Source organism: Thalassophryne amazonica, chromosome 17, assembly GCF_902500255.1.
Source record: "Thalassophryne amazonica chromosome 17, fThaAma1.1, whole genome shotgun sequence".
NCBI lineage: Eukaryota > Metazoa > Chordata > Actinopteri > Batrachoidiformes > Batrachoididae > Thalassophryne > Thalassophryne amazonica.
This window is the reverse complement of record NC_047119.1, coordinates 47,927,400-47,945,032: the sequence shown is the minus strand read 5'-3', so window position 1 is coordinate 47,945,032 and position 17,633 is coordinate 47,927,400. Positions and strand designations below refer to the sequence as shown.

Sequence of the window (17,633 nt, the reverse complement as noted above, 5' to 3'; positions counted from 1 at the left end):
GCTATAAGAATTATTCATAATACTGGCTATAGAGATCATACAAATCCACTATTTTTACAATCCAAATTCTTAAAATTCACAGACTTGGTTCATTTTCAAACAGTACAAATCGTGTATAAAGCAATAAACAATTTACTTCCAGCAAACATTAAAAATATGTTTTTTAACAGATCAGGGGATTGCAGTCTGGGGGGGAAATTTAATTTAAAGCATCAATGGGCACGAACAACATTAAAAGGTTTCTGTATTTCTGTCTGTGGGGTGAGGATGTGGAACAGATTAGGAGTGGGGCTCAAGCAATGTCCAAGCATGAACCAGTTCAAACAGCGGTACAAAAATATGGTTTTTTCTAGGTATAGGGAGGAGGAAGGGTAATGAGGGTTAGGGTGTTTTTGTTTTTTGCTTCGGCTTGTAAATATATAGTATTTTGTATGTAAGTAGGTATGTGTAGGTGTATATTTATGTTTGTATATATATATATATATATAAATATATATATATATATATATATATATATATCGGTTTAGGTGTGTAGGAATCTATGTGTATATGTGACAAAGGGTATTACTGGTTGTGGGGAAGAAGGGGTAGAGATAAATAAGCTGATGCTTCACCCTACCCCTTTCGGACATGTTGGGTACACAGTAGGAACTTTTTTGTTGTTGTCTTTACTGATCTATCTTGTAATTGTTGTTGTATCAAATGTTCGAAATAAACAGTTTTCATTCATTCATTCATTCATTCATATATATATACACATATATATACACATACACACATATACATATATACACATACACACATATACACATATATATGCAGGCTTTGATTGAGGAGTGGTCCACCCCTCTCGTCGTTTTTTTCATTGTTAAGGAATGGCTCAGAGACTGCCGCTTTGCTTGATCAAACTTTTTTCAGAAACTGTGAGGGACATCAAAGTGGACACCATTCGAGAAATTCAGATGGTTTTTGGTGAAAATTTTATGGGCTTCAAAGAGATTACGGAGTGTTACTGTCGCTTTAAGGACGGCCCAGAGCGACTGGTGGTGCGCCGCGCTCCGAAGCCGCCATCGACAGGCTGAACGACCATTTCATTTCTAAACGGATGGCTGTATGGATCCATGACCATCGTGTGCAATTTCTGTGGTTATCACAAGAGCTGGACATCAACCATTTTCTGGCAGATTTCACTTTTAACAAGAGATTTTGTCATGGAAAGCCGAGCGGAGGCTTCGCGCGTCACAATGGATTCGCTACTGGAACGAGACAAAACCACCTCCGTTTTGGTCTCATAGGAGGGCTTTGAGATGGAGTTCAGACAGCTGTCGGTGGTTTTTCCATCGAGTGATTATCCGAGAAATTGTGGATGTGCCTGGACATGCCAGAACATGTCCTGTGAGGCTTCATCAATGTGTTGTTCATTTCCAAACTGGACGCTGTGTTTTATCCGGGATGTCATCTGGCTAGCACAGGAATTGTGAAAAGATGTGGACATCAGCACTTTTTCAGCACATTGAGACAGACGTGCGGAGGAATTCCGCGCGACACGGCGGTGCCGCATGGCGCAAAGCAACGCCATGATGAAGCCTCACAGGACATGTTCTGGCATATCCAGGCACATCCACCTTTGTGCGCATCCATGAGTTTTTTCACGCCTGTCGGTTGCGTCATTCGCCTGTGGGCAGGCTTTGTGTGTGCACTGGTCCACCCCTCTCATCGTTTTTTCATTGTCAAAAGAATGTCTGAAGGACTGCCGTTTTGTTGCATTAAAATTTTTTCAGAAACTCTGCCAGACAAGCAGCTGGAAACCATTTGGAAGATTCGGTTGGCTTTCGGTGAAACTTTTATGGGCTTCAGAGAGATTAAGGATTGTTACTGCCACTTTAAGGATGGCCCACAGCGCCGGAGGGCGTGCTGCGCTCCGAGCCGCGATTGAGAGGCTGAAAGGAGCTGATCACTTCCAAATTTAAGGCTCTGTTGATGCAGGACGTTGTGTAACTAGCAGAGAAGTTTCATAAGAGGTCGGGATCAGCACTTTATCGGCACATTCCACTGTTAAAGGAGATTTTGTAGTGACAGACGTGCAGACGGATTCGCGCGTCAGGACGCAGCCGCTCATGCCGCGGCGGGACAAAAAACACCTCCGTTTTGGAAACCATTCATAAGATTCAGGCGGCTTTTGATCGCTCTTCAGTCGAGTGAGTATCAGAGAAATTGTTTAACAGTTGGGCATGTTCCAACTTGTCCTGTAAGGCTTCCAACACGGAGGTGTTGTTTGTCGAGCGCCATGAGCAGCTGCGTCCTGACGCGTGAATCAAGTTAGCATTTTTGAAATCAGCAAAAAACATATTACACTGATGACTGAAATCTGCCAAACATTTGTCAGCAGTTAAATGAAAAATATGTTCAAGTAAGTAACTTTATCAATTCCAGGTACTCTAACATTATTTAAAAAAATATCAGGATCCAATGGTCTTGCCCTTGTACAACTACATGTACCATTTTGATAACAGAGTGCAGTCCACATTTCCAAAATGCCACAAGAAACCACCAAAAAAAAAAAAACCCAAAACATCAAATCTAGGCTTGCATCTTAGATGTACATACTGGCAAATTGTACCTGAACTTTCAGGTATTCTGTTTGAGAAAATCCTCCTCCATACCACTTCATCATGAAGCTGTATAACTGGGGATACAAAATATCCTCATATAAAATCAACAATAATGATAATAATATTAAAGCAAACAAAGTTCTGGTATCGGAATACTATCAGTATGGGCAGTTATCCAAATTCCGGTGTCGGGATCGGATTAGAAGTGAAAAAATGTGGATGTGTGCATTCCTAATGTGGACGTGCAGCTGCTTTAACCACACAACTGTGATTTTACCATGACTGCATCAAAATTAATGCAGTTACCACTTCAAAAACAAATCACCATAACAGGAAATCACACGTGTAAATTTTGCAAATAATCCGCGGCTCACATGCGTACCAAACCAGGCATGATGAATCAGGCAACTATGATCCGTGACACCACTAGAAATTATGCGTTGTTTATTCTTTATAGTCCAATTCTGCCATGTCATAAGTATCAGTAATATCAAAGGTTAAAAAGATTTCCATGACCTTCTAAGCAGGACTACTTTACAGAAAAGCTTAGAAAAACCTGGCCTGGGCCCATTCTCTCCTTGTCAATCTCATTAGCTTCTAGCAGCACCATCCCAGCTGTGGAGCTTACGATGCCTCCCTAACAAGGTCCATTAGCAGTATTACCTGCATCCGGCAGGCTCTGGGGTCACACGGTCAACAGCAGACCAAACGTTGAGATTAAATTACCCCCCGGAGGAGGCAGACGTGGGTGGATATCTCCAGTCATCACATCCCCCTCCAACACCAGTCACACACAGAGATCTCAGTGTACCAGTTGGATGGGCATTTACCGGGTCCTTTTAGGGCTGCTCGATTATGGAAAAAATCAGTATCACGATTATTTAGGTAAATACTGAAATCACTATTATTCAAACGATTTTTTTTTTTTTTGTTACACAATGCATTTATTCAGCATTTGTCTCACTCTAAAAAAAGAATTGTTATAGACAATGTGCACAAAACCTCTAAATTGAAAATGTACTGTACCTTACCTGTATAAAACATAAAATGAATAAAATAAATATTAAAAATATCATATTACATATTATTTTTCTGTTTTCCTCTCCCTTCCCTGTTGTCACTGACCAGTTGGTCAGTGTCTTTGGGCATCTCCCTGACTTGTGCTACTAGGACATAGTGCGGCTGCATTGTTTTTGTTTCAATTTAAGTTCATTAGTTTGTGTTTTTGTCATCATTCCCTTGACCACGTCTCCTTATCTCCTTTTGGAGAAATGTATCCGTTCATTTATTGTTAAAATATAAAATGAAACAGCTTTTTTTAAAATAATAAAATAGTTGCTGTTGAAAGAGCCTTTTATTTAGAAGCAGGCGATGTTATGCTGAATTCTCGGGACCAGATGAAGTTCTCTTCTGCAGCTTTGAACTCTGGCAGTGTTGCTGAAGACACTTTTGTCCTATTTTGAAGATAGAGATGTTTTCTTTCAACTGGACGTGGTGTTCAGCTCATCAATGGAAGTTTGGTTGTCTGCACAGCAAATGTTCCTGATTAGGACAAATAAAAATATTTCTTTAAATATAAAGAAACACTAAACAGTTTATATATAAAAAAGGGAAAAAAAAAAACGGGGGGAAAACGATGGGAAAAAAAACACCCGAAAAAATAACTTATTTAAAGTTAAGCTTTTGTGGTGTCTGAAAAAAGATGTAGCTTTATTTGGTAAAAATAAAAAAGATTGAACCATTTACAAATTAAAGCGTTCACGCAGATCAACTGTGCTAAGTGGCTAAGCTAATGTTAGCCGATTATTAATCCTTCACAGCAGTTCAGTAAACGTCACATTTTATTTTTACATTATTCTCACCTCGATAAAGCTGCAGAACTAAACTCCGTTGGGCAAACTGGGACTTAGCATATATCCAAAAAGTGGGAGATTTCGGACTGAGTGGGTTTGCTCCATCACCCCGACTGCCTGCCTCGCTCTGCCCAGGAATGATGCCTGAAGGCTGGCTTCTCCGTGCAGGTCGGCTCGCTGTCGCGGTTCAATCGATATACCACCAAGTCGTCAGTCCTCCCTCGGTCGGCGTCACTCTGAAAAGTAGCTGAAAAAAAAAACTTCTCCCAGCAGGGTGATTGGAGAATCGTTCTACTGCTGTTTTTTAAAGCTTTTTTGTGGTTCAGGCGACGCAAATTCAAGATGGCGATCGCTGAACTTTTTTCAAGTTGTGGAAACAGCCAGAGTGTGATGTAGCAATCCCGCCCCCTTGCCGCTTCCGAAGCGACGCGTCTGACGTCATGCGTCTCGGGACACGTTGACGGATTGGCCTGATGAAAGGCCCTTAAATCGTTTCACTCGATTATACGAGTTTGGAGATCGTTTGATACAAATATCGATATCACGATCGAAATTCGGTTAATTGCACAGCCCTAGGTCCTTTTCTTCTTCATACACTGTCTGTAATCTTATTTCTGAGCCCGCAGAATGCTTTGAGACAGAGTTTTCTGGGTTACAACCTTGACCTGCAGAGAACAGTGTGAAATTCTGATTTGATCAGGAACCTCAATGCAACTATCAATGGTCATCTGTCCCCAGTTTGAAACATCTGTGGCCACAAATGAAGTGGCATGTCTTACCGATGCAATAACATGAGAAACAATGTCACATCAGGCTTCGGCCCAAAGGACAACATTTTTAAATTATCCTATGGTGTGAACCAAAGGACTTGTCATTCAACAAGTACCAATGGTGTAATTTCATGGAATTAATTTTAAATTTAAATAGTCAGTTTCTCAGCAATGGGGTTTGCAGTATAATTTTTGGCCACTGAGTCCTGAGACACACTAGGTATTGAAAATGTGAGAATCAAGGCCTGGCCGTGAGTTCCAGCACCTCAAGACGATGGAAAAAAAAGGTACATTTTGGTGCATTTTCAGCATTAATTTTTGCTTATCAAAAGTTGCCATTTTGTACTGAAAATTGTGAAAATAAATGATCAACAGGCAAGAATTTCTAAGTATCAGTGATGAATAAAAAGTCCCTTCAGCTGCTCCCTTGTTTTCACTTGGGGTCGCCACAGGAGATCCACGGTCGATCTGATGAAAGCTTAAAAGCTTTTAAAGAAGCATCTGGCTGCGAGGCTCCTGGAAGTATTTGTTGTGTTTCAATTAACCATCTCTACTCCGTGTTCTTCATTGTGTATTGTTAAAACAAGGCAGTGAACTACGATTGCACCATTTTTGAATTTCATATTTTCATGCTACAGCCAGTGTTGGGTCCGTACGTTCACAAGAGGGGAGGTGATGGTCTAGTGGTTAAAGTGTTGGGCTTGAGTCCGGAAGATCATGGGTTCAGATCCCCGCCTGACTGGAAAATCACTAAGAGCCCTTGGGCAATCCCCTATTGCTCCCAGTGTGTAGTGAGCGCCTTGTATGGCAGCACCCTGACATCGGGGTGAATGTGAGGCATAATTGTAAAGCGCTTTGAGCGTCTGATGCAGATGGAAAAGCGCTATATAAATGCAGTCCATTTACCATTTACAACCATGTGTATGCTACTTAATTTTTTTCTAACATCCTGCAGCCCTATCAACAATGTCTGGCATTCATGAGAAAATGTCTTCAGGGAATTTAATTGTATCTATTTATTCAGAATGCATCACCTCAGCGTCTACGGTATATTTTTTCATCTACAAATTTTAACATATGTTTGTAAAGTCACCAGGTGACGTTAGTTTGCTGAAAACTATAATGTTATATGCACATACATTTATAAAATGCAATGAAAGCAGATCTTCAGATGGCATCAGTGCATAGTCCCCAACACTGGATAAAGTCAATATATTGTACTTTAATATACTTTACACCCCCACCTATGAGAACACACCGTTTTCCCCAAAAGCTGTTAATGTATGGATACCAAAGTAAATCACCTGCAGTCATGTTTGCGGTAGCAGCTGGACAAAGAGAATGAAGCAGCAGCTTCAGTGCGAGATCTCATTCTATGCAGCTCCAGAAGACCTCTAGGCTCCATGTGAACACACACTACTGTAACATTACAGACACACACAACAAGCAAGTGCACTTAGTGCAGCAGCACACACCAACACATCCGCCTGAGTCATCCCAAAGGCATTCACAACTACCTCACTAACAGGGAAAAAAAAAAAAACCCAGCAAAACCAGCCAGACTGCAGAACACACAAAAAGGCTTCAGAGGGCTCAGCTCAGTCTTGTCTATCAGACGCAGCCCAAGGCGCTGAATTCAGGATATGCACACCTCCAGCTCCAAAGCATCTCCCAACTCCAATGCTCATTAGGCATCAGTTTACAACTTTTAACAAAGACAAACTACCACCAACTTTCCAAACTCAAAAAAATAAATTAGGGATTTGTCCTCAAATATCTTCCAGCCTCCAACATGAAGGATTTGTCCAACTTGTCCACTGAACAAATGGGACATTTTTATTTGTCCTACAATCAAACAAACGGCAACTGCATGACATACACATGTATCTTTAATTAAAACAGTCTAATTCTCAGTTCATATGAAAATATCCAACTGCACTCGTTGGAATCTGTCTATCACTAAGTCTTATCAATATTGACTATAATATTGCTTGCTGTTTGTTACATGTCCACAGGTACTGTGCTATACAGTCTCTAGCTTGTAAAATCGCAGAACTGTGCTCCACATTATTTGACCAGTAGGTGTTGGTAGTCTCAAATGAACGGTTACATTTAGCTTCAAGTAATGAATCTTTTGTTGAAGCAGTTGGCTGGGAGTTTCATCAACCCATTAAGGCTTTATTTGCCCCATACTTTTACCACTTTGTGTTTGCTGCCGCATAATGTCAATCAACAGTTAAACTCATACCAAACTGGAACATGTTCTAAGTCTTCAGGAGGCCAGCCATCCTAGTGATATTCAGCTGGAGGTAGCCCTGGACAGGTTTACCCCAAGATGTCAACAGTTGAGGACAGGTTCACCCAGCTTGTTCTGGTGTCAGTGGCCCATGTGTCTCTTTTACATTACAGAGTTCTGACCCCCACACAAGGAAAAGTAACCAACTATATAAATAAAGCAAGAAATGCCTGTGTGTGTGGGTATGTGGCTCGCATATCTCTGACTGCTTGTCAGATTGGCCTCACCTTTCGGATATGGCTTGCGCATGGCACGATGATGTGCACCCTTTATTATGAATATTTTGGGGATTAATTTTCAAAACCTTTATTTTGAAACCTCTATTTTCAATAACATTTTAACATTAGCACTTCCAAGATGGCACCCTCCGTGGCATCTTGGAAACTAACTCTGACCAAGAGCTGTAACTTCAGGATAAAGTGAGAAAACAGACATGCTGCAGGACAATGACTTTTGAGAACAGCAGTCAGTTAAACGTGTTCTTTTCATGTTTGTTTGCAAAAAAAGTATCAAGTGTGGCTCACTGGTAGAAAAGTTAAACAACATCATATAGTCATGGTAACGGTCTTTGCCAGACCATTACCATGACAATCGGTCCAGATCACGTATCAGATTTATATGAACATTTACATTTTTTATGGCTATATTATATATAGATAGACAAAAATACAATATACCAATGAACAAACATTAATAAAAATAAAACACGTTATTTTACAATATTTACACTGAAATACTTAGTCAATGTGAACATATACGTTGACAATAGTACATACATATGAAGAAAAAGAGCAAATAATATGCATAAACTGTATATTTCCAAACTTATTTCTGTTTACAGTAGAACATTCTTATTAACAAAAGTTAAAAACTGATAAGGGGTCAAACTTCTATGGGGCAGGTCAATTTTCGATACTAGAAAAGTGACCATAGGGTCATGACCCTATAGAAAATAAGTGACCCAGGTATCAAATTTCAACTGGGTCAGAACACTATATAACACTTGGCCAGGTGAGAACTGACTAGGGAAATCAGCCAAAGTGCATAAAGTTGGGCCAGTTGCAGTGCAAAACAACACCAAACTAGGCCGGTGTTGAGAGTTGCTTAAATCAAGCAATCCTGGGGTGTGACCCAATTAATGAATTACAGAACCACTCACAGTTTTACATACATGCTACACTGATGGAAATAATTTTCCAGTGAATTACACCTCCCACCTCTAGACTGCTGCCATTTCAGATTTGTGTGGTAGCTTATTAAGTCAATTTATTGGTGCCTGAATCCAGCTTGAGATAAGCAACCCATTTTAAGGAACAGTTTACAGGCAAATCCAAGATCCAGCCCCAGTACTCTCCCTTTGCCCTACCACTTTGTCCTTTCCCATCATTTTTCAAAGGCATGCAAATACAGAAAATGAATGGAAAGGGCAAAGAGAGGGTATTGGAATTGGGCCCAAGTTGCGTGAGGTTTGTTTTTTGTGCTGAAAGGTTTCCTGGTGGTGCATTTACATGAAGTGGTAAAAAAAGAGAACAGAATTTTGCATTCATCATGGTGGGAAGCTGAAAACAGAAGCAATCATTGATATTTTTTAACCACAGAAAAACCTCTTTATATTAGTCGTGTGCTTTTTAATATAACAATTTCAAGAAGCTTACAAGTATCAACAAATTGGTATTAATTAGGGATCAGAAAGCTGAAATCGATGACAGTCTGGGACAAGACAACAAAACAAACACCTGTGACTGGATTAATCTACACACACCTTACGACGGTGTGCATCAACACAAATGTTTGGACCTTTTTCAAAAGGACATTTCAGTGTAACTTCAACCAATCAGTTAAGAAAATTGGTGACAACAATCCAACTAATATATTTACAGTTCAGTGGTTACGGTTTACTTAACTTCCTCATTGATAACTGGAAGGACACATGAATGTGTATTTCCCTTTTCACTCACATGAATGCACAATTTCAGCTTGAATGGATTCAATGTGCAGAGTCTGAAGAGCCCGTCCTCACCTTGTGATGCCAAGTCAATCAGACACTTCAGTGAGTCAGGTGGTCGCTTCACATCAACAGGCGAAAATTATTTAGTTCCTTGTTGAACGACCCATACTCAGTACATCAAAAGAGGGCAAAATACAGAGGTGGGTCACAAGTCTCAAGTCAAAATAACCACCAATTGTATGAAAGCTGACTTGAGACATGACACTTGCTGAATGATGACTTGAGAATGACTTGACAGTGACTTCATCCCACCTCTGGCAAAATACCAAAATGTGGGACGACTGACACCGATAAATGATTAAACAGCTTAAATTAGTCATGTGGATCTTGTGTTATTAATCACATATACAGCAGAAAATTTTTAAAGTATCTCAGATTCAGCGTCACAGTTCTAGAACCAGTCCTGGCAAAAATTTCAACTAAGATTAAATTATTTGACTGCTGGGATAGGCTCCTGCCCACCCGTGACCCTTGAATGGAGTAAGAGTGTATAGAAAAGGAATGAATGAACTACCGATAGTACTGCAGCCTAATAGTTGTTGATGCAGATGTGTGCGAAAGGGAACTTCTTTTTCTCAACTACTTCTATGGATTTCCAAACAATAAATGCCAACACTTCCACTCACTGCATATGTTACCACGCAAAGAGCTATAAAAACACCAGTCGTGCAACCGTCTTTTAATTACAACCCGTGAACATCCGCAAATGTGCAGACAGAGACGTCTGTAAGGTCTTTACAAATTGCAGTAGTAGAACACAATAATATTACACTAGAATACAAATGGAGATCAAAAGTAAATGGAATTAGCAGGTCAATAAGGAAAGACAAAGAAACTAATTTCCAAAATTGAAATTCATTATAATCTAGTTTGCAGTTGCTACAGAGCTGTAGCGTATAACCCTTCAAACCAAACAACCCACCAGCAGGTTTCAACAGTGTGTTTTCTACAAGTGAACTAAAGTCTTTATTTTTATGGACAGAATTTCTAGGTGCAGCCAGGGTGTAGAGGGGGTCTGGATTGGGAACCACAGAATCTCGTCTCTGCTGTTTGCGGACGATGTGGTTCTGTTGGCTTCATCAAATCAGGACCTTCAGCGTGCACTGGGGCGGTCTGCAGGTGAGTGTGAAGCGTCCGGGATGAAAATCAGCACCTCCAAATCCGAGGCCATGGTTCTCGACCGGAAAAAGGTGCTTTGCCCTCTTCAGGTCGGTGGAGTGTCCTTGCCTCAAGTGGAGGAGTTTAAGTGTCTCGGGGTCTTGTTCACGAGTGAGGAACGGATGGAGCGTGAGATCGATAGACGGATCGGTGCAGCATCTGCAGTGATGCGGTCGCTGTATCGGACCGTCGTGGTGAAAAGAGAGCTGAGTAGGGGGGGCAAGGCTCTCGATTTACTGATCGATCTACGTTCCGATCCTCACCTATGGTCATGAGATTTGGCTCATGACCGAAAGAACGAGATCGCGAGCACAAGCGGCCGAGATGAGTTTCCTCCGCAGGGTGGCTGGGCGCTCCCTTAGAGATAGGGTGAGGAGCTCGGTCACTCGGGAGGAGCTTGAAGTCGAGCCGCTGCTCCTCCACGTCGAAAGGAGTCAGTTGAGGTGGCTCGGGCATCTTTTCCGGATGCCCCCTGGACGCCTCGCTGGAGAGGTGTTCCGGGCACGTCCCACTGGGAGGAGGCCCCGGGGAAGACCCAGGACACGCTGGAGGGACTACATCTCTCGGCTGGCTTGGGAACGCCTTGGGGTTCCCCCAGAGAAGCTGGGGGAGGTGTGTGTGGATCGGGAGGTCTGGGCGGCTTTGCATGAGCTGCTGCCCCCGCGACCCAACTACGGATAAAGCGGAAGAAAATGGATGGATGGATGGATGGAACTAAAGTCTGGAAGCATACACTGGTGCCACGGTTCACTGCATCCATGACACCACGGAACCACCTTGGGTCCTGGATGGCAACCACCCAGGCAGACAGCCAGTCCACCTTCACATCTCGAAAACCATCTATCTGCCGCAACCAGGTGAAGTATGAGCATCCCCTTTGTGTTCTCCAGCCACTTATGTCCTCAACACTTGGGGATGTCTGTCACTGCTACAGTAAAATTAAATTATTTCTATTTGTCTGGATTAAACTGAGTTCAAGAAAATTACCGTTTTATGATATGAAACTAGGGCTGCAGCTATTGATTATTTTAGTAATCGAGTATTCTATTGATTATTCTACTGATTAATCAAGTAATAGGATAAAAAGTACTTTTGCGTTTTTAAACAACATCAACAGTCCAGGGCTCTCCCTAAGCAATGGCACAATGTCGCTATGCCACCACGCAGAGTCTACTTTAAGCCCCAGTCACACAGCACTAAGGAAGGACACCGAAGCTAAAACGAAACAGGAAATCTGGACTTACAGTGACATCATTTAACCATCGCCCATCTTCATTTCTGTAGCTGGCGCTTCGTCAGAATTTTCAAACTGTTGAAAAATGTGAACGAATCCTGACAACCTCAATTCATCCGTATTTCATTTTGCTTTCTGTCTTGACAGTTCCTCGTCGTTTGCGTAGTTCCCGTACCATCAGCGTTCCGTTTGGTTGTCGTCCAACTTCGTCCAACCTCCAGCCACCCCTTCTCTCTCTCTCTCTCTTGCCTCCCAATGTCACTGGCTGTGACGTGCATGTGCGCGCACGTCAAGACAGCGCAGCTGCAGGTGGCTGTGGACAACAAAGACTCGCTGCAAAAATGATCACATGGTAGCGCTTCATTTTGATTTTGTTTTAAAGTGTCAAGGTCGTCGTTCGCTCGCACTCACAGGCTTTTCGGTGATGGGAGAAGTCCAGGCTCATTCGGCCACTTTTTCTCAATGATTTGGGACTTTGTTCAGCTAACGCCGTGTGCTGTGTGACCGGCCCTTTAAGCAACTGCTGAATGATGTGACATGCCAACTGCCAAACCAAGTAAAGGTTGTGTGACTGATGGTTGGTTGCTGGTTACATTTATAATTATTTACAATAAAGTTCATTTTAAACTGTAACCATCAATCCTCAACTGCATATATTTGGTCTTGATAATGAAATGCTAGGCATGACTGCAATTTTTTATGTACATTTGGCTGAGATATCAGTAATGTAAAGTTTGTACTCCCCTATACACACACACACATATATATATATATATATATATATATATATATATATACATATATACATATATACATAAACACAACCAATGTACATTGTTTTGTTGGGGTTTTTTCTTCATGACCATAAACGATTCTGTCCATCAACTAAAGATTTCAGTTTTGATAACAGATTTTAACTCATCAGCTCACTAAGTTAAATACGAGAGAAGACACCGGCTGAACAGGATGGCATACTCTGAGACAAAACTCAATTTCAGAAACTGTCAATCAAAGCAGAGTGGTTGAAGGAAGAGAAATAAATTCTGTCCAGAGCAAATAATTTAATCAGTCCACTTCACCTCCTCTTCATTTGACTAAGCTTGTCTCATTCGCTGTGTGTTCCAAGTGTTCAAGCGCTCTGACCTTTTCCTTATCATAAATCACAAACTCCTGTTCGGCTGCCACGATTTTGTTTAACCCAATTTGTCACCGAAGACTGCCAACCCCCCACCACCACGACCCCCCACGCTCCGTGTCAACCCCCACCGCAGATTCACAAAGTGGGACTGGGAGCAGAGGGTTAGTGGGTAGATCAAAGCGTGCCATCCAGACCTTTCTCTCCTTGTAATCATGGAAGCTTGTGGAGCAGATAAGTCTTGGCTACTGGTACTTAACAGGAAAACAGGACGAAGGACGGGAAGCACAAAGAATAACAAGGAATGTATGTACTACAAAGGGCCAGCTAACAAAAGACGGAGGCTGGAAGGCAGATGGATAAACACGTTATTGTGACAGAAGCGGATCGTGGAAGGTGTGCCAAGAATATCTCCCCAATGGGTTGACAGCAGGCTGTCGCACTGGTATGACCACAGTTCACTGCCGGAGCAACAATAAAGCAATCAAAATCCATTTGCTGTACCAGTGTCCACACTTCCCATTGTAATCTGGGATCACTGGCATTTTAGGCCATGCACTCCTTTAGCTACATTCACATCACAATCACAACTTAGATTTTACATGCATCTCCTCCATTATTGTGTATGTTGTGCATTGAGTCACTCCTGCATGGAGGAAAACTGTTGAACTCTGATGGCACAAACGCGGCGCTGACCTTAGCATACACTCCCAGTGAGATGATGGTGCTCACTATGAAGAAGCAAAATTTTGGGTCAGGCATCATTAAACATGTACAAGGAGATTGGTCCCGGTGGGAGTGGAGCATGTTGCCCTTGAGCCAATAGAATGCATGTACAACTTCAGGCCTGGAAATCTTTAGGAACTTCACAATTCGATTTGATTACGATTCAGAGGGCTGCGATTGAATCATAAGGAAATTCTCAATGCATCCTGATGGATTTTAATAACTTTTTGCCAAGAGGGTCAACAGACTATATCTGCAAAGTTTGGTGTTGAGCAGAGGGCCAGCCGAGGAGGAGTTTGAAAAAAAGCTAATTTTGCACATTTTGCAATTTTGTGTGAAAACTAACTAGATGTAAATGGGTGTGGCCTAAGTCACAAGATTCAGTTTAACCAACTGATCGTGTGGATGACATAAGTCATTTGAATGTGATATGCATGGTTTGGGAGTTAAACACAAATGAGCTGCTATAGGGGCCCCAGTTTTCATTTTTTGCACCAGAGTTAGATGCAGGCTTCTACCATCTCCACCGCAGTATTTCATTTATTGGGGAGATAAATAAAGAAATGAATAAATAAATAAACAGAATGAAAACAATACGTTTTCCAGGCCTGTGGAGCTTGGACCCATAATGAATCATGAACACATATGATCGACATTTTTCCTTCACTTTCGAACTCCCCCCGTGATTATATCCACTCTTCTGGTTTACAGGTCATCTTCTTCCTGAAGGAAAGAGATGCTCATAGATAAATTTTTGTTCATTTGATGGAGACTACTGCCTTTTGGAAAAAAAAAGTTTGTTCATTCCGCTTTTTATTTGTTTACATTTCCAGGTTATTTATACTGTACCACATACTGTACCACCACTTCCTGAAGGAAGAGGATTAAGTTCTGTTTATTTCCATTCATCCTGCTTCCATGCAGTTCTGACATTCCTTTCTGTTCTACTTCCACAAATCAGCATAACACAGGATGTGGAGTGGTATGTCACTAAGAATAAAACCCAAAGAATAAACAGGAATCCAAACCAGAGATTAATTCATCACCTCCAGGAACAAGTTGATGTTTTCACAAGCATCTGTTTGCTCCTTGGTTTGTAAGCAGAGTTAAAGAAAAACCAATTAGTCAATTGTAATGAAACTTGGTAGAAGAATGAGGCATGAGCCAAGGATCCAATCAAATTTTGGTGACAATGTAGCTACTGTAGGTCAAAGGCAAGATCCTTGCTTTAATCATTAATTGCCATCATTGAGCCCTTTTCAATTTGATCCTGATTACAGGAGCAAAGCAATCAGTCAAAAAGGTGTATGTTCAGGAATAGGATCAAAGGTCAGCAAAATAATGAAATACGAGTTGTAATTCAAGTTCAGATCATGGCTGAGTAAACGGATCAAGTTCAAAGGTGAGCATACACAATTAAAAGATCAGGATCAAAGACGGTGTCATGTACTGAGATTACCCCATACCAAATTTGTATATTTGTTATCTGCACATGCGTGAAAAATGGAGTTTCTTCTGTACTGAAGATACCCTTCTGTGTGCCGACCAAAATCAGGTTTGGGACCAAAATATGAGTGATCAGGAAGAATGTTTGGGATCAAAATATGAGTGATCAAGAATGTTTGGGATCAAAATATAAGCAATCGGGATCAAAACATGAGTGATTGGGAACAAAGATCAGGATCAAAATATGAGTGACAAGGTTACAAGGTTTGGGAACAAAACACGAGTGATCAGGAACAAAGCCTGGGATCAAAATATGAGTGAACAGTAACAAAGTTTGAGATCAAAATGTGCGTGATCAGGGACAATGTTCATAATCAATGATCAGATCATAAAAAAATGAAGAGAATCATCAATGAGTGATCAGGACCAAATACTAGTACCAAATGTGAGTCATGAAAATCAAATATCTGGATCATCAGACATCAGCAGCCAGAAACAAAAGTTGAGCATTTAGAATCAAGGTCATGATTAGGATCAAAATTAGCTCTTACAGATGTACTTTGATCCAGACCATGATTCTGATCTGGTTGACAAAAATGTATTTTCACATGAGAACATAACAGATCTGAATTTGGGTGGGGGCTTCTTTTGGGGTGTTGGCGGAGATATACACTCTCCTGAGTGCGCACTTAGGATTCGTTCAGGTATGAATGCATCAGTAGCATCAGACAGAAAAACAGACCTGCAGCAGGCTACTGCTGGTTCGAATCCCTGCATCCTCTGAAACAAAATCAAAGAAGAGGAAGCGTCTGCAGAGTCAGACTCACCTGTGACATCTGGGGCCTGAAGTTGATCTCCTTCAGGTCCACGGATCCGGGTGACAGATTGTGCAGCATCTGGCACAGGAGCACCCCGTCCCGTAGGGCCTGTGCCAGGTCGAAGACGACCGCCGAGGGCCAGACGACCCGGTGGTTCGGGGGTAGAACCTTACAGTCGATCAGCCACCGCCCGCATTGTCTCCACTCCTCCATGGTGTCGAACTGTATCAGGAGGCTGAAAAAGGTTCGGGTCAGTCACTGCACGTCGATTCAACAACTTTACTCGTCAGGGTCCGCGCACTAGATCCCCATTCCAAACCCGGTCCAGCTCCTTCAGCCAGCTTGGAAACGGATGGAGGTCCAGAACACAAAACGGTTTAAAAAAAAAAAAAAGCGTTCAGCAGAGCAGCTCCTGGAATTTTCTCCTCTTCATTCTCCAAAAGTTTTCCTCAGCAAATCCGACGCGAAGAGTAAAAACTTCCAGTAATTTCCAAAGCGAAAACTGGAACAAGGGGGAGGAGGGAATTAACACAGCCCAGGGGTTTCTACGGCGCCGAGGTCATCCTCTTGTAGAACCTAGTCGAAGCGAAACCGGGCCAGAAAAAATAAAAAAAACAGAACTCGTCCTAGCTGGATCCGGATAACGTTACTTTGATTTAGCCTCCGCGCGCCGCTTCGCCTTTTTTCGATCCTTCACCTTCTCTCCTCCACCGTCGGTCTCCTCGTTTCCCCGTTCGGACAGCGGAGCTCAGCGGTCCAAACTGCTGCTCCGCGTGTGAGAGGAGGAGAAGAAGGAAGGAGGAGCCCACGATTCACGCTCGCGCGCGCGTTTCCAACACCAAACTTGTCTCGTGCGTCCGCGGCGCGTGCGAGAAGCTTCAGAGTGAGTTTCATTGATTATCGTTCAATGTGGAGGTCGAGGTGCGCCCTCTGGCGGCCGACACGAGCACTGCTGCGGACAGATTAAAGGGACATTCCGGCAAAAATAATAATAAATAAATAAACCTAAGTTGGTTCCACTCCTCCAGCCAATGCAAAGGAGTCGGTATCAGGTTATTTGGTCACGTGACTTTTAGTCAGGATTCTGACATTTTGCTGATTGGCTGAGACACGCCACTCTCTGATTGGCTGCAGGCTTTGTTTACAACGTAACACTGGTACCACAGTCTCTGGAGGAGTGGAGCCAACTTACATTTTGGGCGGTTACGCCACAGCCAATCACAGAGCGTGGCGTGATAGCCAATAGCAGCCGACGTATCAGATGGACCAATCACAGCCATGTTTTCAAAAACACGTTACCAGTCTCTTTGTATAAGAGATTCCCGCCTCCTCCCTTGAGGTGTGATCAAATATGGGACTGATGCAATATCTGCAACTGTCCTCAGAAGATTTACAGTGTTGAAAATGAAAAATAAATAAATAAAATTGTGTATCAAAACAAAGACTAGATAGTCAGTCAGTATTTAACTTCCCAGACTGTCTTCAAATGCAGGAAAAAGGGTATATATTTGTAAAATTTTCTGGGAGGAGATGCCCTCAGAATCTGTGGGTAGGAGGCTGATAAATTCTCTCTCTCT

At 42.1% G+C, this 17,633-nt stretch overlaps 1 protein-coding gene across 11 annotated transcripts in view; it reads right to left on the bottom strand.

Annotated features, from left to right (window-relative positions):
- The window catches only part of vav2 (vav 2 guanine nucleotide exchange factor), a 544,057-nt gene extending 527,209 nt beyond the window's left edge, over positions 1-16,848 (bottom strand). For 4 of the 11 annotated variants that reach the window (XM_034192803.1, XM_034192800.1, XM_034192805.1 and 1 more), the window contains exon 1: positions 16,066-16,847. In XM_034192803.1, the coding sequence (XP_034048694.1) occupies positions 16,066-16,269 (204 nt within the window). In that variant the 5' untranslated portion in view covers positions 16,270-16,847. Of the gene's footprint in view, positions 1-16,065 lie in introns of all 11 variants that reach the window. The other 7 variants (XM_034192795.1, XM_034192799.1, XM_034192802.1 and 4 more) reach the window with 3 other exon arrangements.
- Between the last annotated feature and the right edge of the window lie 785 nt (positions 16,849-17,633).